The 27,744-nt window shown below is 41.7% G+C and overlaps 1 protein-coding gene across 3 annotated transcripts; it reads left to right on the top strand.

Annotated features, from left to right (window-relative positions):
• The first annotated feature begins 64 nt into the window (after positions 1-64).
• Positions 65-8,565, top strand: LOC122279833 (exocyst complex component EXO84C-like). Of its 3 annotated transcripts, none has more exons than XM_043090709.1 (7): positions 65-307; positions 1,247-1,341; positions 2,085-3,132; positions 4,126-4,647; positions 5,582-5,770; positions 7,675-7,811; positions 7,897-8,565. In XM_043090709.1, exons 1-7 carry the CDS (start codon positions 245-247, stop codon positions 8,135-8,137), a joined length of 2,295 nt encoding a protein of 764 aa, XP_042946643.1. In that variant the 5' UTR covers positions 65-244; the 3' UTR covers positions 8,138-8,565. The 3 variants fall into 3 exon arrangements, with proteins under 3 accessions (XP_042946643.1, XP_042946641.1, XP_042946644.1); XM_043090707.1 differs by having other exon boundaries at positions 65-340; XM_043090710.1 differs by lacking the exons at positions 65-307; positions 1,247-1,341 and adding an exon at positions 1,569-1,959.
• The last annotated feature ends 19,179 nt before the right edge of the window (positions 8,566-27,744 follow it).

Below are 27,744 nucleotides of genomic sequence, written 5' to 3'. Positions count from 1 at the left end.
AAAATATTAATATTAGTTTAAAATGAATTTTGGCAAATCAATACCAATCATCTCAGTAACGTTCTCTAAACATTGCACATGTTCACAAGTCCTGAGTCTCCTGACAGCCCAAAACTCGCCAGCTACTCAACGGGACAAACCGTGCTCCTATCTCCCTCTCACTTGAAAATTGAAATCAGTGACTGAGGATTGGGTAACCGTGGAGAAGAAGACGAAGGAGAGGGAAGGCAGACGGTGTTTCAAAATGGAGAGCAGTGAAGAAGAAGAAGACTTCCCCTCAATTGAAAGAATCATCCCACAGTCGAAGGTCGATTCTCTTTACCAATCCTACACTGAGAAGGTCTACTCATCTCTCCCCTCTTTCCCTGCCCATTTCCAACCTCCATGTTCAGTAACATCCATGATGTCTCGAATCTCACTGTTGTTGGTTTTTGGCTATATGAGAATTACCCATTCCCAATTTAGTCTTTGAGTTGTGTTGTTTCTTTATTGGCGTGTGTGCTTGAACAAAGTTCTTTGCTTTCTTTTGATCTGGGTTCCATCGGAGAAAAAATTTCAGTTTTTGGCCTCTGGCTAAATACTATTTCAAGTTACTTCTGCTCATGAAGTGAATGGATTGGATTTCTTGTGCCTTTCGATACATAGTTTTACGCTACATTGTCTCCAATTAACGATTCTAGCGCGATAATAACATTGGAAACTCTACCCTGAGAAAGTTCATCGCTCTCCTTAGTCTTGATTTACATCATTTTTGGATCTAAGATTGCTTTCTTTTATCTGGGTCCTTAATATTTTAATGTAAGTTGTCCAGAAAGCATGTATATTTTCTCATGGGTTGTCTTCCAATGCATTAACACTCTTTTGAATTATACGCTTTTGAGAATGATGCATCAGTAGATATTTTTTCGTTTCTGATTAAAGTAAATGGTGCATTTTACTTCTTTCTTCAAGAAGTGAATATATACTCTTTTTATTGATATTATGCTCTGCCGGTTTGATATAATTGTATGTCTATGCTAGCTTTTTGTTTGATGCTTCCGTAACTTAATACGTTTTATGGGTAAGCAAAGATGCTGACGCGTAATCATGCTCCCTATTTTGAGAGTTTATTTGGGATAACAATTTCTAGAGTGGGCGATCTTTTTCTTCCCCCACTTTCTACGGTGACTTTTGTTGGTTTCAAGCACTAGAATTATAGCATTACTTTGGGGGTTGTACTAACTTAGTTTATTGTTTATCTGACCAGGGGATAAGAAATCTTTGTTGTGAGCTCTTGAATTTAAAGGATGCCGTGGAGAACTTATGTGGCAATATACACACAAAGTACTTAGCTTTCTTGAGGTAATATAAATGCCTGTTTCCATCTCATAACACCGCATCACAATCAAGTACATAGATGAAGAGTAAATAGTCCCCACCCACCTGCAGCATTGGAACACACTACACTCCTTTTATTTATGTTTTATACATTTTCCAGAAGTGTTTTCCTTATTTTTCTATGTTTGGCACTACTGAAAATTGCTAGTCAAAGAAAAATATTTTCATTTTCATTATAAAATTATACCAGAAAAGGCAGAAAAGGGCCTACACTTTGCTCAAACATGTCTTTGTGTACTAACACCACCTTCTTCCTCCTCTTCTCCGCACTGCTACCACCACCTCCCTTACTTCTGAAAATGAGTAGAGCTTATTAGGAAGAATAGGAAACTCATATTGTACATTCATAACTCACCTTTATCCGGTTAAAAATGGAAGCCATGTTACTCATTTGACATGGGTAATTTAATGAGTGAGGGAATTATGCTTTGGTCCCTGTGGCAACATTCTTGACAGATAGCACTAATAGGATTCTGAATCCACTATGAGGACCTTGGGGATGTCACCTTAGTGGCCCTGTCAATGGTATGAGAAAATGTTCTTTCGTCAGACCACAGGAAAAGGTTGTGCCTTATTGCTGAGGTGATATTTCAAGCAATTTCAAATCTGGAAGTTAGAACATTGATTTTATTTTCTTTAATCATTTGGGTTAGTAACATTATGTAAGGTCCACGTACATGTGATCTCATTATAATGATAAATTGTAGGATATTTGAAGAGGCTGTGGAAATGGAACATGAATTAATAGAGCTGCGAAAGCATATTTCAGCTCAAGGGATCCTTGTGCAGGATTTAATGACTGGTGTATGCCGTGAATTGGAAGAGTGGAAGCAATCTATTGGCGACAACCATGAATCTCAGCATGACCCAGAAATTCCTGAACTCCAAGATCCCTCGCCAAGTGAAAAAAATGATGGGAAGATAATATTCTTGGAGAATGTTGATGTTCTTTTGGCTGAACATAAAGTTGAAGAAGCATTAGAGGCTCTGGATGCTGAAGAGAAAAATTCTTCAGAGTTGAAAGACTCGGGGGATACTTCAACCAGTGAAGTGTCTGAGTTCAAATCTGCTTTTTTGAAAAGAAAAACGATGCTTGAAGATCAATTAGTTCAGATTATTGAACAGCCTTCTTCTGGTGTTCTGGAAATGAAGAAGGCCTTATCTGGTTTGATAAAACTTGGAAAAGGTCCTTTGGCACATCAGTTACTGCTAGAATCTTATGGGTTACGTCTCCAAAAGAACATTGAGGTTCTTCTTCCCTTATGTCGTGTCTGTCCAAAAACATTTTCTGCTACATTATCTAAACTTGTATTTTCTATAATTTCACTGACAACAAAGGAGTCCGCTTCAATATTTGGGGACAATCCTATTTATACTAACAAAATCGTTCAATGGGCTGAGAGGGAAATTGAATATTTTGTACGCTTGGTGAAAGAGAACGCACCCTCTTCTGAGACAGTTTCTGCACTACGAGCTGCAAGCATTTGTATTCAGTCTAGTCTCAACTACTGCTTAATGTTGGAATCACAAGGCATGAAACTGTCAAAATTACTTTTGGTGGTTTTACGGACATACATTGAAGAAGTCCTAGAGTTGAATTTCAGACGGGCTAGAAGATTGCTCTTCAATTTGGTGGAACCTGATGAGAGCTTGCTATTCTCACGTCTCTTTGCAGATTCATTGTCCGCATTTGCAACATCATCAGAGAGCTGCATTATTGTTGATAGTGGAACAAGATTTATGTACATTGTTGAAGTAAGTTGCTCTCTTTCACTATGATTTGGCAATCATTAAAGTAATCAATTTTATCTTTGTTCTCTCACCACAACTAGCACTTAAATAAATTAGCTCATGCATGGTGCCAACAAGTTTTACTCGTATAAGTAACCTGAAACATTACTTGTCAAAAAGATAACCTGAAAAAATAAGATCATTAAACTTAACTATAAAAGAAGTAAGGTCATTAAACTTAACTATAAAAGAAGTAAGATCATTAAACTTAACTATAAAAGAAGTAAGATCATTAAACTTGGATCATATGTTTTTTTTTTTTTTCCTTTTGAGAGAACAAGTGAGACAGACATTGACCTGGAAAGAGCACAATCCAATGAGTAGACCATGTGATTTTATCTTTCTCCCTTGGGAAAAATTTAATGGAAAAGGAAAGTGCTAGAGAAATTGCCAGAGAAAATATAAATTATCTCGAATTGATTCATTGAAGCCTTACTTTCTACACCTCTTAGGAAATGGGGTCTTCCTGACTCTGGTTAATTGATCATATTGTGATACAAGTAACTGGGTATTGGCATGGTGAGGTTTGGCATCACTATGGTTCAACTGGAGTTCATTAAATCTCTAGAGGTGTTCTTGATCTGCTGCAGTTCATAGTGGTACTTGTGAAACTGTGTTTCCATCCTAAGACTTTGATGCAGAATATTTAGTTACACCAATTCAATACTAATCCAAGCATTTCAAATTATATATTTAAACTTATGTTCATTACATTGTTCACTTGAGAATTGAATTTTAGTCAGTACTCATTGTGGTATGTTCAGAATTCAAAGGTTGCATTTGCTCTCTCTCTCTCTCAACACACACAAGCGTGCGCACACGTCTGGAAGTGCTTACTTGCATAAGAAGTACATTTACAGCATCAATGTCAAGAAATCTTTGGATACTTACAACTCCGTTTTTAGTGTCCCAGTTCTCAATTAGTCAATTTATAGTGTGATATAAATTTCATTTCAGGATATACTGGAACAGCTAACCCCCTTGGCCATTATGCATTTTGGAGGAAGTGTATTAAGTAGAATGTCACAGCTGTTTGATAAATACATTGATGCTTTGATCAAAGCTCTACCAGGCCCCTCTGATGATGATAATCTTATAGAGCTGAAAGAAACTATACCCTTTAGAGCTGAAACAGATTCAGAACAACTTGCAATATTGGCAATAGCATTCACCATTTTTGACGAACTATTGCCAAATGCTGTAATGATTACTTGGAAGCGGCAAAATGAAAACAGTGAACCTAAAAATGGACCCCCTGAAAACACCGTGCCTAGTGCAAGCACTACAATAGAATTAAAGGATTGGAAGCGCCATCTTCAGCACTTGTTTGACAAGCTGAGAGATCACTTCTGCCGGCAGTATGTTCTGAGTTTCATCTATGCAAGCGAAGGGAAAACACGATTAAATGCACGGATTTACTTGAACACTGGAGAGGATCTGTATTGGGGTTCTGATCCTCTACCTTCACTTCCATTTCAGGTTCCCTCTGTCTTATGTTGTAGTGTTTTTCTGTGGTCCTTTGATGCTGAGCTTTGTGTGTCCAAGGTTTCCATTTGATGAATTTTTCCTTTGTTTTAATGATTTTATACATTATTGTTACTGCCCTATATCAAAATTCTTGTAATGACAATAGCATTTCCTTGCAAGATAAAAAGTAAGTCATTTGGTTTTGTGTTATTTCTATGATCTTATCTGTATTAATAACAATAGCATTTCTATAATTAAAACATCTCCACTAGTTCTTTTAAATGGATATTTGAATATTAATCTGTAGTTGTGCGCGCGGTGAAAGTTAATATTTGTTGCCAGCACTAATTATTTGATGAGGATCAATGCTTGTTGAGTTTAGTTGAGTCAATCTATAATCGTGTGCTTGCATTTGCTCCTTTCCTCATCTTAAAGCCCAATCCGAGATAGGAAGATACCAATAATGGAAAAATATATGTTCTTGAACTCCAACAGTAATTTTGTTTCAGCATGTTCCTTCAATTTTAAAACAGGCGGAGAAGGAATATACTGGCTGGGGTTGAGTATATTTCTCTTTATATGCTGGTTGGATCACATTCTGAGAAACTTACTTAAATGTGTACTTTTAAATGGTCTCGTGGTATGATTCTCGCTTAGGGTGCGAGAGATCCCGAGTTCAATTCTCGGAATGCCCCGTCTTTTATTTCTCTTCCATACACAATGCTCTTGTTTACCTCCTATGTACTCGTATTGTGCCCCTTCTATGCTTCCTGTATACCTCCTATGTACTTTTATTGTGCCCCTTCCATGCTTCTAATAAATTTAATTACTTATCAAAGAAAAAGGTTATAAATGTTGTTGTCATACGACTTTATGGAATTGTACTTGTTTCTTGAAACCAATTATCTTGTGCAGTGGTAATACTGAGACTCTGCTGCTATTGCAGGCATTATTTGCTAAGCTGCAGGAGTTAGCAACTGTGGCTGGCGAAGTACTACCGGAAAAAGAGAAACTGCAGAAAATTTTGCTAGCCAGGCTAACAGAGACAGTTATAATATGGTTGTCTGATGAGCAAGAATTTTGGGGGGTGTTTGAGGATGATTCCACTCCCCTTCAATCACTTGGTTTGCAGCAGGTACTTTCTTCCTTCCAAATTGTACTTTTTTCAATCAAATTTTTTAAATACAAGTAAAAATAGAACTTATTTTTATTACGCATAAATACGATGTTGTATTGAAGTTCCTTCAAAAGCTTCCTAACTATGATTTGAGCTCTGACGCTGTTTGGAATACAAATAGAAGATGATATGGATTTGTTGCCACGTCAATGTTCAAATAGCTAGGATACAGCATGGGAGGGATATGTCAATTGATTAGTGTTGATCTTATGTTTTAAAAATTAAATGACAAACTTCAAAACATTTTGAAAAAACATCTATGCCTTAAAAGCAATAACAAATAGCAAAGAAGCACAATCAAGCTCCATAAAAATGATACTTGGGATACAAAAAAACCATCACCGATATATGGAAAGAACAGTTTTGATTTTTATAGCCCATCAAGTGAAACACTTACAGTCTCAATAGTCCACCAAGTAGCTCCTCTAGTAATGCCACGCATCTTGCTTGCTCATTTTAGTCTTCACTATTCCTTGTTAAAATGCGAGAATGATTTGTACAACCACTAAGGGGATGCTTGGGGAATGAGATTGGATGAGAAATATGTGAATATTAGTGAAATGGTTTGTGTATAGTAGTGGAATGGTTTGAGTTATGATGTTGTACGGGATTTCGGAAAAAATGAGAGAAAAAGTTGAATAAAAATATTATAAAGTTATTTTTATAATATTATTTTTGTTTTGGGATTTGAAAAAGTTGTGAATTCTTTTTTGTGTTTTATTTGGAAATTTGGAAAAGTTGCAATGATTAGGTAATAATCAGATGAAAAAGTTGAATATTTGAAATTGAAAGTATTTGTGTTGTAGTGATGTTTGGGAAGGAGATGAGATGAGATGGGATGGGATGGGATGAAACCATCCCATCTTCCAAACAACCCCTAATTCTTCAGCACATATAAGAGACACTCTCTTCTTCAATTGTGAAAAAGAAACATGTATGCCAAAAATCCTCTCGCAAAATGATGTTGAAAAAAGTTGTTTCGAATCTTGAAGGCAAGTGGGTTTGGGTGTTGAGAAGTATTGAGGAGAGTTGTGAATAGTAATAAAAAGTAGGTGAAAAGTAATAATAAAGTAATGAATAGTAATAAAAAGTAGGTGAATAGTAATAAAAGTAGGTGAAAAGTAATAATAAAGTAATGAATAGTAGTGAGAAGAGTTGAGAAGTGTTGAAGATACTTCAACACCCAAACACACCCAGCATAGGTGCTGAAGAGCCATGGACATACCACCAAACCTTTGATCCAAGATCCACCTATCTCGTAAGGAGTCAAAAGGTATCAAACACACCCATAGATCCTGAAAAATCGGCATACTCTACATTCACCATCTTTGCTCATCCCTGCGTGGAGGAACACAATTTTGAGCCTCTTAAATCCATTGGTAGCTGTAATGCATAGATGGATGAGAGAGAGTTTTGTGGTAGTGCAGCTGAGATGAGAGAAACAAAAAGTGTCCATGCTGACTGTCTGAAATTTGGAGTTATTTTTTAATTGATGATAATCAGAGACAGACAGCACATATATCTGGTTGTGTCCGAGTCATACCCATACCTGATATGTGTCGGAAAATGACATTCTAGAGGCTTGAAAGTATCGGTGCTTCCTAGCATTCTATGAATAATGTATGAGTATTATATACATTATTCACCCTCTGTAGTTATTAATAAATCTTATCTTATAAAAAAAGAGTAATGTATGAGTATTTGCTATTGTTTCTGGTGCTCCATGGTGTTTTACCTGCGAGTTGACTCAGTATGTTATTAATTAATGTCATCTAAATTTACCTTTCATAGTGTGAGTGGTCCTAGAGGTGGCTGAGTGATGTCTTCCTTTCTGTCTCTGAAATTTGACTTTGCCTTGGCAGTTAATTCTTGATATGCACTTCACCGTTGAAATTGCACGTTATGCTGGTTACCCATCTCGTCATTTGCACCAGAGTGCATCCGCCATAATTGCTCGTGCAATCAGGACCTTCTCTGCTACGGGCATAGACCCAGGAAGGTACCTTCTGGAATCTCTCTCTGATTTCCCGTCCAGTCTTCCCCCATTGTTTTCACTAGAAACTAAAAGTGCTGTGTCTCAATAGTGCACTCCCTGAGGATGAGTGGTTTGTTGAAACTGCTAAATTGGCAATAAACAAACTGCTATCGGTATCATGTGGGTCAGATACATCTGAAGTCAATGAAGATCACATCATTCTGCCGGATGAGATTGTTACGGATTCAGATGACACTGCTTCTTCCCTCTCTACGCTGGAATCTTTTGAGTCTTTTGCTTCTGCAAGTATGGAACTCGATAGCCCCATCTTCACTGATCCTGAGAGCTGAAAGTTACTCATATATAAATGGAGTAAAGAACTGGGGACTCAGGTTTCAGTTGTTAACTTCATTCTGACAGTGATGTTTCAGAAGGTTAGCTTCACAGTCATATACATGTTGGTAGATTGGTCTTTCTGGATCAAGATTTTGACACAGTAGATTCGGGTTACACAATTCTTCGCAATATAGCCTCAGTGGGTTAATGGAAGTATGTTCATTGATGTTGTTCTTGGTCACATTTACATGTACCATGATATCAATAGTTGATACTTTTGAAATGTTACATATAAGCATGATTAGGCTGTTTTCCTCCCCTTGTGATTATTTGACATTTTGTACATCAAAATATATTTCTGGATTTTTCTATACATTCATAGCATTTTGAGCCATGTTATTGTAAGGTGTGAGTAATTGGTCGAATCAAGAGTTTGAGAACTTGTCTGAATTGTATTTGAATGAGTATCTGGTTCAATATATCAGGAAAAATATGCGCTACTTCAATTTGGTGAATAAAGGCAATCCAAATGCAGTTATGAAATCAAATGCTCAAGTAATATCTGCAGGTTTCTCAAGTCATACAGCGTTTAAGGAAAATCTAAGTTTCATATTAAGACATTGCGTGCTTAACCTTGACGTATTAGCTACTGAAAATAGAAAGTTGAATATTTTGCTTTTGCTTTTTCTTTCTCTTTTTCTTTCATTCGTTTGCATAAAACCACGTATTTATTTTTGGATGAGAAATTTGAAAGGCAGCAAGGAAGAGATTGAGAAGCTATGGTAATGACAAAAGCCGAAGTCGATTGAGATCCCAAGCGATTTGGATACCAATAAATAATGGTTAATTGGTTTCAAGGGAGAAGAAAGTCATGTGGTAAGAAGGAAGAACCTGAATCCATCATCCGGGTAATATTGCATCACAATTTCTCATAATGCAAACACCATTTTCGAATTACAGAAAATAAAAGAGGTAGTAAATAATCATGATTGATGGAGATGCTACTCTTTATTTTTTAATTTATTATTTTCAATAATACTTATTGAAAGACATAGTCTAAGTGGTTGTTCATTTAAATGAGTGACATATAAAACCATTCATTATGCACATTATAAATAGCGAATGGGGATGAGAAAATCAACGACAAAAATTACCATTTTCTTATGCTAATTTCCCCTCCCATTACAAACAAGATCTAAATTCACATTTATATGTTTGGGAATTCTCATTAACAGAGAATTAAAGAAGAGAGATCCAAGAGAGAAGGGTATTTTAGAAAGTGTAAATTGTAAATGGCAAATGCTGAGGGTTCAATATAGAATAAAAATATACATATGCAAGACCACTTATTGACATGCTAAATACATTTGTTAATCTAAAAATCTATTGCATCAATTCGTCCGGAATAACTGTCAACAAAGATCTTGAATAATTGATACCGGATCAATTCACTCTCGAAATCAGTATTTCCAGTATCAGTTTTGGTCTGGTTCGATCCGATCTTACATATTTTTCTGATGAACTAGTAAGGTTGAGCGTTCAAGAAGTTGAGCTTATATAAACAAACTGATAAATTAAAAAAAAAAATCTAAATATAAAAATGATATGCAACAAAAATAAGAATTATAGTAAAACTACTATAGCATATGTACATTATTTATAAGAATCATTTTATCATATATGTTAGTGATAATATGGTGGTTATATAAAATTAAAATTAAAAGATTTTATATTATATTAATTTTATATTACAAAATTAAAACTTATATATTATATCAAATGTTATAATAAGATAAGATTTATAAGATTAATTTTTATCTTACGCTATATCAAATATTATATTTGGAGGGATCGTTCCAACCGGAGGGCCCTGAAGCATACAAAAAGGGCCTATAATATATTAAACACTAAGAAGCCCAGAGTTTGGATCCAGCATGAGCCCAAAAGTCACGAAGGGATGGTCAAGAGGAATTCAAAAAGAGACATACATGGCGCCACCTTTAACGGAAGGATAAAAGTAGCAAGAAGTGATAGGATTATTCAAAACCCTAAGCCTTGATCTGTTCCAATAAATCTTGGATGAGATATGTACGACAAACGAGCCTATATATACAAGTAATCTTTAAGGTTTAAAAGAATAATATCTCTGAACTGACTTTAGCATCGGAGTATTTTTAGGAGGAGCCCTCCTCGAGTTTCATCAAAGAAGAACGGCTGAGCTATGGGAGATTGGAAGTGAGACACGCCCCGAACATTTGGCGCCTTCTGTGGGATCCTGTGATTCAGTGTGGTTCTCATATGCCAATTGTAACACGCTTAGTAGCAAGCTGAACGATGGACGCCGGACCGTCATCTGTGAAAGCGCAACTAGCAGTAGCAAAGGAGAAGTTGAAACAAGCTCTAGAGGCCATGAGAGTCTTGCAAAAAGAGAACGACGACTTGAGACGAAAGAACGCCAATTCTCATAAGGACGATAGGCCCGCTCACAGTGAGCAAGGTGAGCAAGAAGCACATTGCAGGGTTGAAAAGGATGTTGAACGCGAAGAGAAAGAAAGGATGCATGATGAGTTGAAAGAGTTAGCAAGAAAATATGAAGAGATGGCGAAAAAGATAGGCGGTTCTTTCTCGGTGGAAAGTCTGCTCCACCAAACAGACATGCCGTACAGTGCCTGTATTATGGCTGTACCGCTCCAGCCAAAGTTTAAAGTTCCCCAGATCGATATGTACGATAGGTCCAAGGACCCGGTAGATCATCTGGAAAACTTTAAAGCTCACATCACGCTTCACGGTTTCCAATGGGAGATTGCATGCCGAGCTTTCCCTCTGACCCTGAAAGGGACCGCTCGAGGATGGTTTGGGACCCTTAGACCAAGGTTGATAGATAGTTTTAAGGAACTCGCAAAGCAATTCTTAACTTAGTTCATGCCTAGCCGAAGACGTCGGCACCCAGCCGCCTACTTGTTAACGGTTAAGCAAAGGGAAGACGAGAATTTAAAACCCTACTTGGCACGTTTCAACGAGGAGCGCTTAACAACGAATGACCAAGATGAGAAGATCACTCTAGCCGCTCTTTTAGGAGGGGTATGGCCACGCAGTCCTTTCATGGCGGAGTTGGCCCGGAGGACTCCTTCCACCTTCAAGGAGTTCATGGATAGGGTGGATAATTTTGTCAATGTAGAAGATACTCTGCAGGTTTTGGTAGACCCTTATAAAGAAGATACTCAAGTCGAGCGGAGAAACAGGCGGGCTGACAAGAAAGGTAATCCTAGTAGGAGAGAAAAAGCGAGGGAAGGGCGATCAGATCGCAACCTCAGATTGGTGCACAATAATCTACGCGTACAGGAAGGAGAGAGAGAAAAGGAAAGTTGGAAACAGACGGTCAGTACTGCAAGTACCATCAGACGAACTAGCATTGGACTAAGGACTGCACGACCATGAGAAAGAGAGTCACTGAGTTAGTAGGAACCGGCGAGTTGGAGCGAATGGTCGCAGTCTCACAGAGCGGTCAAAACCTAAAAGGCGTTAGGAGGCTAGGCAAAAAGCAAGGCAGAGTTTCAGTCCAAAAAGAAGGCGCCATGCCAATAACCGCCAGGATATGAGGGCGAGGTCAACCCCAAGAAACGATCGGAACAGGGCGCCCATAGGGGAAATAAAGACCATAGCTGGAGGTTTTGCTGGGGGTGGTATTTTCACATCTAGCTGAAAGGCGTAGGCACGGAAGGCAAGATTTGAAGAGGTATTCGTGGCGGATAGAGTACACAAACAACCAAAGCTCAACAATGAGCGAATGGTGATATCCTTCGACGAGGCGGACAGGGAAGGAATCATATATCCACATGACGATGCTCTGGTGATAACCCTCGTGATAGCCAATTACACAACTAGGCGGGTACTAGTAGACAATGGGAGCTCGGCTGATATACTGTTCTGGGAGGCGTTTGTCAAAATGGAGATTGATGTTGAAAAACTGAAGCTCTTTCCTATGTCGTTAAAGGGTTTCTCAGGAGATACCATCCAACCAGTCGGGGTGCGATCACGCTCCCAGTAACCGTGGGCACGGGGGTGCGGACAGCAACACGATGACCGACTTCTTAGTAGTGAAAGCTCCTTCCTCCTACAATGCCATACTAGGCAGACCGACACTCAACCATTTGAGGGCAGTAACGTCCACCTACCACCTCAAGATGAAGTTTCCAACATATGGTGGCTTGGGAGAGGCGAGCAAGCCCTGGCTTGAGAATGTTATGTGCAGGAATTAAAGAAAGTCAAGAAGGAAGTCTGCACGGTCGCAGGACAGGATGGGCCTTGCTGCCTCTACCGCCACCTGTGGCGGTAACTTGCGAGAAAGATATAGAAGTTAAGGATAACTGGGTTCAGCAACATGAAAAAGTCAACGAACCTCTGGAACTCGTGACATTTTACGATGACCGCCCCAGGACAACTACCCTGTTGAGGGAAAAATGAGCGTATTGGTATATTCTTATGAAAACCTGTGTAAAATAGTGTTGTAACAAGTGTTGTTGCGGAAAGGCTTGAAGTGCTCATTATTGGTCAAAAGAAAGTGACTTAGCTCGACCCTCGCTCGACAGAGCTCTCGAGCGAACTTGGGCAGATTGCACCGCTCGACCATCGCTCGACATGCAGCTCGAACGAACTCAGGCAGATTCAACCGCTCGACCGTCGCTCGACACTGAGCTCGAGCGAACTCAGGCAGATTCAACCGCTCGACTCTCGCTCGACACTGAGCTCGAGCGAACCCAGGCAGAGTGTGTCGCTCGACCCTCGCTCGACACTGAGCTCGAGCGAACTCAGGCAGAGTCAACCGCTCGATACTCGCTCGACAGGGCGCTCGAGCGAACTTTGGCAGATTGTGGCGCTCGACCTTCACTCGAGCCAATGTTCCAGATCACTTACAATGTAGAGTTTTGAACGCCTCATTTGATGGAAACTATAAACAGAACAGCTTAACTTCTGTTCTATGTGTGGAGAATCAGAGCAAAAACCCTAAGGGCCTCCAAGAACTTCTTAGAGCAAACTCTCCCCCATTTGGTTGATTCTCTTTTGGATAAACATTTCTCCACCACAACACATTCAAAATCAACTCTTATTTGAAATCCATTGAAGTGGACATTTTTGTTGGCCGGAAGAGTCTGGAGCTGCCGTTGATGTAGAGATCGAGAGGTTCTCGTGGGAAGCTATAGGAAGGTCGGAGTTCCAACACTACGTGCGTGTAGAGATCGAGTGGGTCACTCGTGGTATTGCAAGCCAAATTTAGCTACTACAAAGGTTTTGTGAGTGTCTCTAAATTGGTTGTAACAAACTAAAATTTCTATAGTGGATTTGAGGTGGTGTCTTACACCTAGAGTAGTTTTAGATTTTGAAAATGTTCTTCAAATGAGTTTCCACTCCGTGATCAAAATCATGTGTTGATTATTTGTGTTATTTGATTCATTTATTAACTGCTTGTTTGTCTAATTTTCAAAAGGCCATAAAAATTGGATTACATTTATTCACCCCCTCTAGGTGTAGTGTTGGGTAGAACCACTGCTTTTTTAATTGGTATTAGAGCGGGTTCACTCCGCTAGGATTTAGTTCCTGAGTATGATCCTGCTGTAGTGGTTTAAATGGATAGGTCTCAATCACTTACATCTCTACCATATTTTGATGGAAACAACTATGCTTATTGGAAAGTGAGAATGAGAGCATTCTTGAAATCTGTGGATGAACGAGTATGTGTTTCCATAACAAATGGTTGGACAGAACTAGAGGTTCTTGTTGACGGAGTTCGAACTCCCAAAAGTGTGGAAAATTACTCTAGGGATGAAATAAGTGAGTGCGGTTGGAATAGCGAAGGGCTTAATGCAATCTTTATGACTGTATCCCAGGAAGAATTCAAACGGATATCAATGTGTCAAAATTGCAAGGAAGCTTGGGATATTCTTGAGATTACCCATGAAGGTACCAAGGCTGTAAAGAATTCTAAACTTCAAATGTTGACTACTGGTTTTGAAGAGTTGAGAATGAAGGATGATGAAACATTTGATGCTTTCTATGCCAAACTAAATGATATCGTCAACTCTCGCTTTAATTTAGGAGATAAAATTCCTGAGAATAGAGTTGTGAGAAAAGTTCTCAGATCTCTTCTTGAGAGATTTCGTCCTAAGGTTACGACTATTGAGAAAAGCAAAGATGTGGATAATATGAGAATTGAAGAATTGGTGGGCTCCCTCCAAACATATGAACATACTCTTCCAATGGACAAGAAGCATAAGTCCATAGCCCTCAATACTGTTAGAAAGGAGTCAGATGAGTCATCCGATGATTTGGCTATGAGTGACAAAGAAATAGCATTTTATGCTAAGAAATTCAGGAAAATGTTTGTGGCTAGAAATAAAAAGAATCAGAGCCTAGAGAAGAAAAAGTTTGAAAGATACAACAGAGGCTCAAGTTCAGGGAACAATGATAGAAACTCTGAGAAGCACACTAGAACAAATAGAGACAAGGGTCAGTCCAGTGTGCAGTGTCATGAATGCCATGGTTTTGGACACATTCGCCTGGAATGTACAAACTACAAAAAGGTAAAAGATAGAGCAAAAATTGCATCCCTAAGTGAGAGTGAGTCAGAGTCAAGTGATTCATCAGGGAACTCTTCCCCAAAAAGAAATCTGAATTACATGGCATTCACTGTCTCGGTAGATAGCAAGAGTAAACACAGTGAAAATGTGTCGGATGATGAGAGAAAGTCTAGAAATGAATCTGAATATGAAGATGAGCTGCAAGAAGTTTATGAGAAGTTATACAAGGAATGTGTTAAATTGAGGAAACTCAACAGAGTGCACATTGAAGAGATAGACTTCATTAAAAGAGAAAATGAAGAGTTTCGAGGGAAATTAACTGAGGCCATTGTTCTAGCTGATCAGTTTAAAATGAAGAAGGTGTTTCTGGAAGATGAGTTAAAAACTCATGAAAGTGAGATAACCTTGCTGAAAGAAAAGCTGAAATCCTTCTCCAACGGGAAACAAAAGTTGGATGAAATCCTAAGCTTTGGAAAGTACCCTAGTGACAAGAGTGGACTAGGATATGATGCAGTAAACTCTGAGACTACAACCACCTCAAAGGTCTCCCACAAAAATGAGAAGAAGACTGTGTTTGTTTGTGAATTAGCTGTCAATGGAAAGACTAACCCATCTGACAAGGGCAAGAAATCATCTCATGTCCAAATGGGTGTTCTGTCTCATGTGAAACCAAGAACTAGAAATGCAAGACCTATTTGTCATCACTGTGGTAAAACAGGTCATGTTGTAACGGAGTGTTTTAAGCTGAAAAGATACATCGCATATGAACATGCACCTTCTCAAAGCAAAAGTATGCACCCTCCAAACATGGGTAAACGTCTCATAACTGCTCCTAAGTATACCTCTTCATTCAGGAGACAAAGAGATAGCAAAGAAAACTATGTGTATCATAATTGTGATAGGGCTGGCCACATCCAACCAAATTGCTATGAGCTTAGGAAGAATCACATGAAAAATGGAGATAGACAACCAAGAAGAGGGCATCTGAATCTTTGGAGTCAAGTCATGGCCTTAACTAGGCAGAATAAGATGCTGAATGTCAAGTTAGACCAACTGTCAACTACCAAAAATGGTGGTTCTCCAAAAGTTAGAAAGATGTGGGTCAGAATTGGAGAAAGAAACACATGTCATGTGGCACACATTGCTCTAAAGACTAGGGACACATATGTGTGGTACCTTGATAGCGGATGCTCACGTCACATGTCAGGTGATAGAAGTTTGTTTAAAACTGTTGAGGAATACAAGTGTGGAACAGTAACTTTTGGAGATGGTGGAAAAGCTGATATAATTGGAAAATGTGAAATTGATATACCTGGACTACCCGTCTTGAGGGAAGTAATATTTGTTGATGGATTAAAAGCAAATCTCCTCAGCATAAGTCAAATGTGTGACAATGGTGCTGAGGTTCGCTTCTTAAAAGAAAAATGCATTGTTTCAGATAATGATGGAAACTGCATGATGCAGGGAACAAGGACATCTGACAATTGTTATGGCATCTTTCCTAATTTTCAATATAGTTGCAACAGTGCTAAGAGTGAGGCAACAGACCTATGGCACCAAAGACTTGGACATGTGAATCATAAAAATATGTCCAAGATTGCCAAGAAAGATATGGTGATAGGGTTGCCTGAGCTGGGTAAAGTGGAGACTCCTGTGTGTGGGTCACGTCAATTGGGATTTGTGCTTTGACATAAGCCCTGAAACATGCATAACATGCATTACATGTTTTTCATGCACTTTCTTTTTTTTTTTTTTTTTTTTTTTTTTTTTTTTTTTTTTTTTTTTTTTTATGTTTGGGTTGTATTTGTTAGTTGTTTAGGTTCATTGTCATTGATTACTACCCCTACATGCACTCCATGATTGCGCTATATAATAGTGGGGTTGTTAATTCTAAAATCTAGGTGCATATGTCTTTTCAGATTTGTATCATATACCTATATTTTACAAAGGTTTGGAACATGAGTATCTCTTGTAATCTGTGACTGGTATCACACATCTCACTTCAAACTCGGTCAATTGACATTTCACTACTTGTGAGTTTATTGGGGAGGCAATCAAAAGTGGTAGGAAGCTCTACCTTCATACAGAATTGACCATGGGCTAGATGACCTCATCATGGTTCGTTTGTGCAAAAATATGTATCTCAAAACGAAAAGGAAAAGTGAAGTTGTAATATAAAAAAAAAAGGGTGAAAAACAGAATAAATTTTCTGTTTTCTTGAACATACTGAAACAAGTATTTAAACAGAAATATTCAGGTCCTAGCATCATTGGGTTTGACTTTCTGTGTCTTGAATGAGCTTTCCAAGCACTTATGATTTCATGTTCAGCCCAACCCCGCTCACGCCTTACGGTTGAAATTTCTTGATTGAGCAAGGACCGCTTTAAACACGCACGTCTATATTACTTGTGATACTTTGTTTTTAACTACGTGTTTTATGGGAATATGATGCTTCTCTACATTTGATATGTACTCTTGCTGTGAAAATTAACATTCTCAATATTTGTCCAAGTCATGTGAGTATTGTGTGCTTCAAAACTGGACAAAATGTACTTTTCTGGTGGTCTCGCTCGACCCCGCTCGAGCGAAACCCACTCGACAGCTGTTCGAGGGTTTTAAGTTCGCTCGAGCAAACTCCTGTTACAAAACTCGAGCGTCGCTCGAGCAAACTGCTCTGTTTCGAGTTTTTCCCCCTTCCGTGCAATTTTCTTCCTTCTTTTCTCAAATTTCTTCGTTTAATTGTGTGTTTTCCTTCCGAAATCATCTCCAAATCAAGGTAAAGCCCTTTCTCTTTTGTATTTTCATGATTTGGTGCTTTTAGTTTGGTTGTTTTCCGTGTGTTGTGCGCATATGGGTTTCGGATTTGGTTTTTGAGATATTTCTTCTATTGTTTTCCATTTCTTTTGGTTTATTGAGGCTATTGTGGAGTCTTTGTTGGGTTTTTGAGTGTATTTAGGAGGTTTTTGGAACTCCCATGGGCTTATGCTCGAGTTTCCCACTTGGATGCACTCCAAGTGTTCGATAAAATGCCTAAATGAAATTTGTATTCTCTTTTTCATCATGCATTGGCTTAGCATTGTCCCCATATCTATTTCATGTCTATCCTAGGTTTGGGACATCGTTTAACTAGGATTTCATTAGGTTTGAAGGTGTTTTAGTTTAGAAGTGGCATTGGCTTGCATGTGGGTTGTCATTGCACATGTGCCATGCACATGGGTTGGCATTAGCATGCATGTTGGTCATGCACATGAGTTGGCATTGTTGTGTCAGCATGGTTGGCATGCATTCATCACATCTTTACATTGCTTTAGCCTTGTCTAACGTCATTGACTCTGTCTACAGCCGAAACCATGTCTCGACATGTTCGTCCTCGCCAAAACCCCCTGCACCCGCTCGAGCTCACTTCCATAGTGCCCGAGCCCAGGAGTTATATTCTTAGAACTTCTCGCATCGTACTCCCATAGTCGAGCGTGAAGTGGCCTTAGGTGAGCTTACCGAGACTATCATTCTCCGCATTTTTTAGTCTCGTCAGTGGCAGGCATTGACCACTGGTCATCCCACTCCTTCTGTGGAGTTGGTTAGGGAGTTTTACTCCAACATTCACGACGTGTTTGTTGATGACTCGTTTGAAGTTAGTCTCCGAAATGTTGTTTTCCGAGTAACTCCGGGCATGATAGCGACTCTGCTAAATGCCCCTCGTGTGTCCTATCCCGAGTTTCCCTACTCACGGACATCTCCTCCCAGTCCATAAGTCATTGCTAGTTGTCTTTGTGGTCGGCCTAGTAGTTGGGAAGGGACATTTCAACTGCTCGTTTTACCCCTGATCACCTCATTCCTAGTAGGATTGTTCTTACGAACTTAGATCCTACTGGTCATAATAGTGATGTGGGTCTTGACCGTGCCCTTCTGTTGTATGCCTTGATCAATGGTGTCTCCATTGATCTAGGAAGTCTTTTGTGTCGGGTTATTATTGAAGCGTATCGGTCCTCCAAAATACAGACTGGTTTGCCCTTACCGTGTCTAATCACCCGCTTGGCCCTCTCCCAGTCTGTTGCTTTACATCCTCAGGAGCCTAGAATTGCACTTAAGGCTCCTATTGGTCGTAGGACGATCCAGTTGAGTCGTGCTCACACAACTCCACACCCTCTCCGTGTTGAGCACCCTTCCGCTCCCTCCTCTCAGTCTTCGAGCTCCCGACCATTTAGTTCTCAACCGTCTACCTTAGCCCCATCCAGCTCTCAGCCATCTTCCTCAGCCCCCGATTCGTCGGAGCCCAGTCTTCAGCAGGTACTTGAGTATCTAGTCTGCCTTAACGCCCGGTTCGATACTATCGATGCCACGGTTCATAGCCTTGATGTGAAAGTTCATAACCTGCAGCAACTTGTGACTCAACGCTTCAACGACATCGAGAGGCAGATCAATGAGGATGATGAGGATGCCGATGGTGATGATTGAGAACCTTGGCCTCTTGTGACAAAAATGGGGAGATATTGTTGAGGGGGAGTAGTACAGTAGTATTAACTCAGGGAGAGTGTGGAGTGTTACTTGTACTAACACATTTTTTTTTTGGAACAGTAGCTTTTGGTTATGTCTGTTGAATTATATCTCTTGTTAGCTGCTGTTGTTTGACTAATGTTTCTTGAACTCAATTTCTGATTTGTTGCTTAATGAAATATTTCTTTTTTGAAACCTGTACTTGACATGACTGTTCATGAACTATGATTTAAGAATTGCAAACACGTTTTTGTGCATATGTGAATGGGTATGTTTAACCGTTTGCTAAGCCTGTACAGAAATATTTCAACATGTTCAAGAATATGGATCTAGTTGGGTGTGCTAGGATTAAGTCATATGTATAGGTTAGAGGTTTTGTCACAGAAATGCCAAAGGGGGAGATTGTTGAGGGAAAAATGAGCGTATTGGCATATTCTTGTGAAAACCTGTGTAAAATAGTGTTATAACAAGTGTTGTTGCAGAAAGGCTTGAAGTGCTCATTATTGGTCAAAAGAAAGTGACTTCACTCGACCCTCGCTCGACAGAGCGCTCGAGCGAACTTGGGCAGATTGCACCGCTCGACCATCGCTCGACATGCAGCTCGAGCGAACTCAGGCAGATTCAACCGCTCGACCCTCGCTCGACACTGAGTTCGAGCGAACCCAGGCAGAGTGGGTCGCTCGACCCTTGCTCGACACTGAGTTCGAGCGAAATCAGGCAGATTCAACCGCTCGACTCTCGCTCGACACTGAGCTCGAGCGAACCCAGGCAGAGTGTGTCGCTCGACCCTCGCTCGACACTGAACTCGAGCGAACTCAGGCAGAGTCAACCGCTCGATACTCGCTCGACAGGGCGCTCGAGCGAACTTTGGCAGATTGTGGCGCTCGACCTTCGCTCGATACTTCGCTCGAGCCAATGTTCCAGATCACTTACAATGTAGGGTTTTGAACGCCTCATTTGATGGAAACTATAAATAGAACAGCTTAACTTCTGTTCTATGTGTGGAGAATCAGAGCAAAAACCCTAAGGGCCTCCAAGAACTTCTTAGAGCAAACTCTCCCCCATTTGGTTGACTATCTCTTGGATAAACATTTCTCCACCACAACACATTCAAAATCAACTCTTACTTGAAATCCATTGAAGTGGAGATTTTTGTTGGCCGGAAGAGTCCGGAGCTGCCGTTGATGCAGAGATCGAGAGATTCTTGTGGGAAGCTATAGGAAGGTCGGATTTCCGACACTACATGCGTGTAGAGATCGAGTGGGTCACTCGTGGTGTTGCAAGCCAAGTTTAACTACTACAAAGGTTTTGTGAGTATCTCTAAATTGGTTGTAACAAACTAAAATTTCTATAGTGGATTTGAGGTGGTGTCTTACACCCGGAGTGGTTTTAGATTTTGAAGATTTTGATTATTTGTGTTATTTGATTCATTTATTAACTGCTTGTTTGTCTAATTTTCAAAAGGCCATAAAAATTGGATTACACCTATTCACCCCCCGCTAGGTGTAGTATTGGGTAGAACCATTGCTTTTTGAATCGAATCGGGACACAAGTCCCACCAACGGATAGAGAAGCCCTTAAGTTGTTGATAGAACATAGGGATGTATTTGCATGGAGCCATGAAGAAATGCCCGGTATAGACAACAACATCATTGAGCATTGCTTAGGCGTGGACCCGTCGCACAAGGTAGTGAGACAAAAGAGGAGATCATTCAGTGCAGAGAAGTACACTGCCATTAGTGAAGAAGTTGAAGGGTTGCTCGCAGCAGGCTTCATCAAAGAGGCCCACTACCCAGAGTGGTTATCCAACGTTGTCATGGTAAAAAAGGCGAATGAGAAGTGAAGAATGTGCTTAGACTTCACAAATTTAAACAAGGCTTGCTTGAAAGATAGCTTCCCCTTACCACGCATCGACGTCATTGTAGATGCTACAGCTGGTCATCATATGTTGAGCTTTATGGATGCATATTCAGGTTACAACCAGATATGGATGAATGCGGCGGACGAAGAAAAGACATCTTTCATCACAGACCGAGGGCTGTATTGCTACCAGGTCATGCCCTTTGGACTGAAGAATGCAGAGGCGACCTACCAAAGGCTGGTAAACCGAATGTTCAAGGAACAGATTGGGAAATCTATGGAGGTTTACGTGGATGACCTACTAGTAAAAAGCAAAGAGCCCGCCCAGCACCTTGGGGATTTGCGAACGACATTTGGAGTCTTACATCGTTACAAGATGAGGCTGAACCCATCGAAATGTGCTTTCAAGGTCCAGTCAGGGAAATTCTTGGGCTTCATCGTATCGGAGAGGGGAATTGAAACTTCTCTAAATAAGATAGATGCCATAATTAATATGAAACTACCAAAGAATCTGAATGAGACTCAACGACTGGCGGGGAGAGTGGCCACCCTGGGAAGGTTCATAACTAGGTCAACAGACAAGTTCCTCTCCTTTTTCCAAGTACTGCGGAAGGTGCATCCTTGGAATGAACAGTGCGACTAAACATTCAAAAAGTTAGAACAGCATCTGGCCAGTCCACCCTTTTAAAGCGACCAGAGAAGAGAGATGTACTCTATGCGTATCTAGTAGTCTCCCCGCACGCTGTAACCGCTGTACTCATAAAGGAAAAAGAAGCCATGCAACATTCGGTATATTATGTGAGTCGAGCACTCAAAGGAGCAGAGACCAGATACCCTCGAATTGAGTTGTTGGCATTTGCCTTGGTAGTGGCGGCTAGGAAGCTCCATCCTTATTTCCAGGCCCACGCAGTGAAGGTATTGACAGAAGTTCCATGAGGAAGCCAAATTGTACAGGGAGGCTGATAGGTTGGTCAATCGAGCTGAGTGAGTTCGATATAGAGTATGAGCCAAGAAAATCCATTAAAGGGCAAGCAATGGCGGATTTTGTAGCAGAATTCTCAGACTTTCCCTAGGAGGAGGAAATAGCACAGTCAGGAAAGCCCTAGGTATTGTTAATAGATGGGTCGTCCTGCCAAATAAGCGGGGGCCTGGGGATACATTTGCTTAGCCCGGACGGCCAAGAGCTGTATTAAATGGTCACACTGGAGTTCAAAGTGACGAACAATGAAGTTGAGTGTGAAGCATTGATAGCGGGTTTGTTTGTGGCTGCCCAGATCAGGGCAACCGAAGTAGACGCTAGGTCGGATTCACAAGTAGTGGTAAATCAAGTTTTGGGCGTGTATGTTGCAAAGGGCGAAAAGTTGAAGAAATATCTGGCACGAGTTTGGAAAATATGCGATCTCTTCTCATACTTTGCTATAACTCAGATACCAAGGGCGGACAATGAGATCGCAGACAGATTGGCACGAGCGGCATCAAGAGGGGAGGAAGTACCCCTACCATGGCCAGTCGAGAGAAGGGTCGTCGAGGTCCCAACTGTAGGCGTCGAAGTAGGAGTTCTGGGGTCAAGTGCCCTAGACTGAGCGAGCAGTATAGTGGAGTACTTGGATGGAGGAAAATTGCCAGAAGCAAGAAAGGAGGCAAGAAAGATAATAATAATAAAAAAAAAGGCGGCAAGGTTCCTACTCATCGATGAGATCCTTTATAAAAGAGGCTTCTCTGTTCCTTTACTGCGATGTAACTCTGCACAAGAAGCACAATATGTCCTGGCCGAGATACACAAAGGGATATGTGAAAACCACAGTGGGGGAAGAACCTTGGCTAGGAAAGCAGTCCGGGTAGGGTATTACTAACCTAATGCTCTAAGGGATGCGCGGGAGTTCGCTAAGAGGTGTGCAAAATTCCAAACTTACGCACCTATACCGCATGCCCCTCCAGAGGAATTAGCATCAGTAACAGCACCATGGCCATTCGCCCAGTGGGGGGTAGATCTGGTGGGACCCTTCCCGCTAGGAAAAGGTGGTGTTAAATTCATGATAGTCGCCGTCGACTATTTTACAAAATGGGCAGAAGCGGAGCCGTTGGCAACAATCACAGGCAAAACAGTGACAAAATTCTTGTGGAAGAATGTCTTCTGCAGGTTTGGGATTCCCCACAGTATTGTAACCGATAATGGGCACTAGTTCGACTTAGATCACTACAGAGAATGGTGCGCGGAGCTAAGGATCAAGGCAAAGTATTCCTCTCCAGGCCACCCCCAAGCAAATGGTCAAGCTAAGGCGACAAACAAGGTGTTACTCTCAATCCTCAAGAAAAAGCTCACGGAGAAGAAAGGAGATTGGGTGGACAAGCTGCCAAGGGTACTCTAGGCGTACAGAACTACAACAAAAACTCCAACGGGGGAATCCCCGTTTACGCTAGCTTACAAATGCAAGGCAGTTACAGCAGCGGAAGTAGGGCTGTCAACCTATAGAACAAGCCATTTCTCGAGTACTCGGAATGACAAAAAAATAGAAGAATACGTCAACTTACTCAAAGAAGAAAGAGAGATAGCCGAAGTTCGAATGCTACAGAAAAAGAGGAAAATCGCGCAGTACTTCAACAAAAGAGTAAGGCCTAAGACCTTTAAAGTGGGCGACCTGGTTTTGAAGAAAAGTGGGGTAACTACCCAAGGCGAGGGAAAAATGGAATCCCGATGGGAAGGTCATTATCTACTAGTAGCCAACAACCGGCCTGGATCGTACAGATTGAAAGACAGCGAGGACAGGGAACTGCCGCACCCATGGAATGCAGAGCATTTGAAGAAATTTTATCAATAATTTTTGTAATACTCATTGATTTAAAGTTCCTTATCTTTATTTCTGTCTGAATGTTTGAGACATCACTATTTATGAATATATTCCGTTTCATTCATTAAAAAGTTCTGTACAGAGAAAAACGTTCCCAAGGATAAACATAAGCGCCATGAAAAAAGGGCGAGAAAGGTCAGGAACCGCTCGACCCTAAACACCAAAGACAAGCCTTAGCAGCTTGTGGTGCCATGAAAAAAGGGCGAGAAGGGTCAGGGACTGCTTAACCCTAAACACCAAAAACAAGCCTTAGCAGTTTGTGGTGCCATGAAAAAATGGCACATAGGTCCTCAAACCATGCCGACCCTAAACACCAAAGACAAGGCTTAGCACTTGTGGTGCCATGAAAAAATGGCGTGTAGGTCCTCAGAGCACGCCGACCCTAAACACCAAAGACAAGCCTTAGCAGCTTGTGGTGCCATGAAAAAATGGTGCGTAGGTCTTCAGACCACGCCGACCCTAAACACCAAAGACAAGTCTTAGCAGCTTGTGGTGCCATGAAAAAAGGGTGTGTAGGTCCTCAGACCACGCTGACCCTAAACACCAAAGACAAGCCTTAGTAGCTTGTGGTGCCATGAAAAAAGAGCGCGTAGGTCCTCAGACCACGCCGACCCTAAACACCAAAGACAAGCCTTAGCGGCTTGTGGTGCCATGAAAAAAAGGCATGTAGGTCCTCAAACCACACCGACCCTAAACACCAAGGACAAATCGTAACAGTTTGCGATACCATGGAAAAGACAAGAATTGAAAGAACACAATGGCCAAAACATTCAACAGAGCAAATCAAAGTCTATTGTTACAAGTGTACAAGATATAGAAATACCAAAAAGAAAAAAAAATTATCCACAGTTAAATATACAAAAAGCAAAATTGGTCAAATAGCATGATCGGGTGGGAAGGCTCAGGGCACGTTGTCAAAGACATCGGGAATCTCTTGCCTCCCAAACTAATCAACCGTGCGGAGAGAATTTTCATCGGGATAGAACAACTTCCGGTCAAGAACCTCAAGGTTGACGGCAGGATCATCCACAAGACGGTCCCTCAGCCTTAAAATGCCACGGCCATACCTGTAAGCAAAAGCATCGTCTCTTACAACAGGGACGCGGGCCATTTGGGCGTGAAGCCTTGCGACCTCCTCTCAAGTGGCAGTCAGCTCCCCCTCCTTCTTGGATAGACTCCGTTGGCTGGCTCCAAGGGTCAAGTTTGCCTCCCGAAGACCCTCCTCGGAAGATCTGCAGCTGTCTTGAGAATGGGTCAGGTCTCCCCTAAGAGAGGACAGTTCTTCATCACGGGCGGCAAGCTCGGAGTTCAAACGAGAGCTCTCAGCCATAAGGTTCTCCAGAGCCTCTAAAAGTTACCGCCTGGCTGAGTCCCTCTCCGAAAGGAGAATTGACGAAGCGAAGTCAGCTTTGACCTTAGCCTCGTTTGCTAGGCGGACTACTTCGCGCAATGTGAGGAGTTCAGCCTCACGTATTTCAAGATCACCTTGTAGTGAATGGGAGTAACCCTCAAATTGTTCCAATAGGATCTTCAACTCCTCCCTATCCTCGGCCAAAGCTGCCAATTCGGCCCTATCAGCCCACCATCTCTCAGAGGCACTTTTGGCTATATAGCATAACTGGCGATGCTCCCTGACCTCCTGCTCGAGACGGGCACAGTCAGCAACAATCCATGCTGCCAAGTCATTGATCCCCTGCAAAAAAAAAAAAAAAAAAAAAAAAAGGTCACCAACATGAAAAAAGGTAAAGATACAAAATAAGTATGCATAAGAAAGGACAAAAGGCAAAATACCTCAGAAAGCCAATTTTTCAAACGAGTAGCCATTTGGGCAGTGGCCTCTGCCTGGGAGTGGGCTACTGTTGAAGAACCACCACCACTAGCATCCCCCTTCACGATCTCGCCAGGGGCTGAAAGGTTTTCTCCCTCCAGTCTCACAGACGAAGTCATCGTCCTCCCTGATGAATTAGCCAAACGCAAAAGGGGTAGAGGAGGTGGTGATTGAGCCAAGTCAGCCTTAATAAGGCGGGCATCTTCCTTCAAGAAATTCTCCCACTCCTCCTTAAGGAAGGAGTCAGTATCCCCTTCAAAAGAGGAGGCATGGGTAAGAGGAAGGGAGAGTCCAAGCCCGTTGTCGATAGACAAAGGGGTTTCCCCCCCAGAGATGGTGTCCGGTAAGCTCTCTGGGGAAGTTGGGTGTGAACCAACCTCGCCGTCTGTTTCAGTCGGGCGTGGAGGGACATCCCTTATGGCACATTCCGCCCCATCCACAGGTAAGGTGCCTGGCATTTGCCTGTGGGCAAAGCTGGGGTCGCCTCTACAGGGACAACAGTAATAGAAGGGGGCGAGCAAGCTCCCACCGAGGTAATGGAGTCAAGATTAAGGGCCGCCACCACTCTTGTGCCCAGCTCGAATTGACTCGCCCGCTCCGCCAACACAGGAAACTCAAATGCAAGGGCAGGTGTTGGGGCGGGCTGTTGTGTCCCAGACACGGCCTGGGGGTAGGCGGCCACGCCAAAAAGGGCCAGGTGGGCTAAGCTCTCCACGTCCCTCAGGCTGCGAGAATGTGGCGGCGACGGGGATGGCAAAGTTAATGAGGGTTTGGTGGTACTTGGCGAGTAGAACCCTGACTGTTGCTCTCCTCCGAAGATACTACAACGACCTCCGGTTGGGGCAACAGAGATTCAGCAGTGGCCAGCTGCGATGGTTCCTGAGAAAGGGTGCCCTCCTGCGGCACCAAGTCTTGGACGCCCCTTGAGGGCGCTAGAATCTCCTGTAGAGCAAAAGAAGGCGGAGAGGGATCTCTAGAGTGAGTTTTCTTGTGGCGACTGTGCTTCATTCTTCTTTTTTGTTATGTTCTCTCTCTTCTCGGCAGCCACCTCATTTTCTCCATTATTCTTTTTTTTGGCTTCTTTTTTCCCTCTTTTCGGCAGCCTCTTCCTCCTCCCCCTCTTCCAAACGCTTCTTCCGCTTAGAGGATTCAGACCTTGCTATTTTCTCAGTGGGCTTCGGCAGGGGAGGAGGAATGGTGTCTGTAATCATGAAGTCGCGCCCTTGAACAAAAGACCGGTTGGAAGACTTCAAGAACCGATCTATGTGGGCGGTGGTCAGCAAGTTGTCGGTCCAGAGTGTTTCTGGATTAGCTTTGGCCTAAGAATCAACTGTCGCGATTCAAGCCAGTTCACGACACGACAGGGCTGGCATCGTACGCCATAGATCCTTCTCATTGGGAAGAGGGCGCCAAATTGTTCTAATTGGAAAATCACGGAAAACTTCTTCCGTGCCGAGGTATTCCCAATTTTGGCCGGAGACATAAAAGAACCTAGTGGTCCATGCCTTAGCATTGGAGTAGCGAGTCTTGAACCGGGCCAATGTTTGGCCATCATCTTTTCTATGGAAGATGAGAACGTTGCCTTTGGAAGCTTCCCTTAGGTTATAGAACGCCAAAAATTCTCGGGCGGTCAAATCGGGATAAGAGTCCCCGAGAGGTTCCAAAGCCATGCGAAATACAATACAAGCGCAGAGGTACGTCTTCAACGCGAAAGGGTGCATCTAAGAGGGAGCGAGGTTGAGGAGATCCAAAAGGTCGCAAAGAGGGCGGTAGAAAGGGAGCCTCAACCTGTTCTACAAATAAGAAATAGTGATAACCGCTCTAGGGGCAAAGCCCTCGCTGTCACAAACTCCACGTTCAAGAAGGCTTAAAGCAATAGTCTCAGGAATACAATAGTCTTCCTGAATCATGGGAAGATTTTTCTCTCGGAGACATGAACACCACCGGTGCCCAACGAAGACTATGCCCTCAGGGATCGCAAAGGGGCTTTCAGAAACCTTGCATTCAACATAAGA

Source organism: Carya illinoinensis, chromosome 10 (assembly GCF_018687715.1).
Source record: "Carya illinoinensis cultivar Pawnee chromosome 10, C.illinoinensisPawnee_v1, whole genome shotgun sequence".
In the NCBI taxonomy this organism is placed as follows: Eukaryota; Viridiplantae; Streptophyta; class Magnoliopsida; order Fagales; family Juglandaceae; genus Carya; species Carya illinoinensis.
The sequence above is the reverse complement of the archived record's forward strand: the minus strand, read 5'-3'. Positions and strand labels throughout refer to the sequence as shown.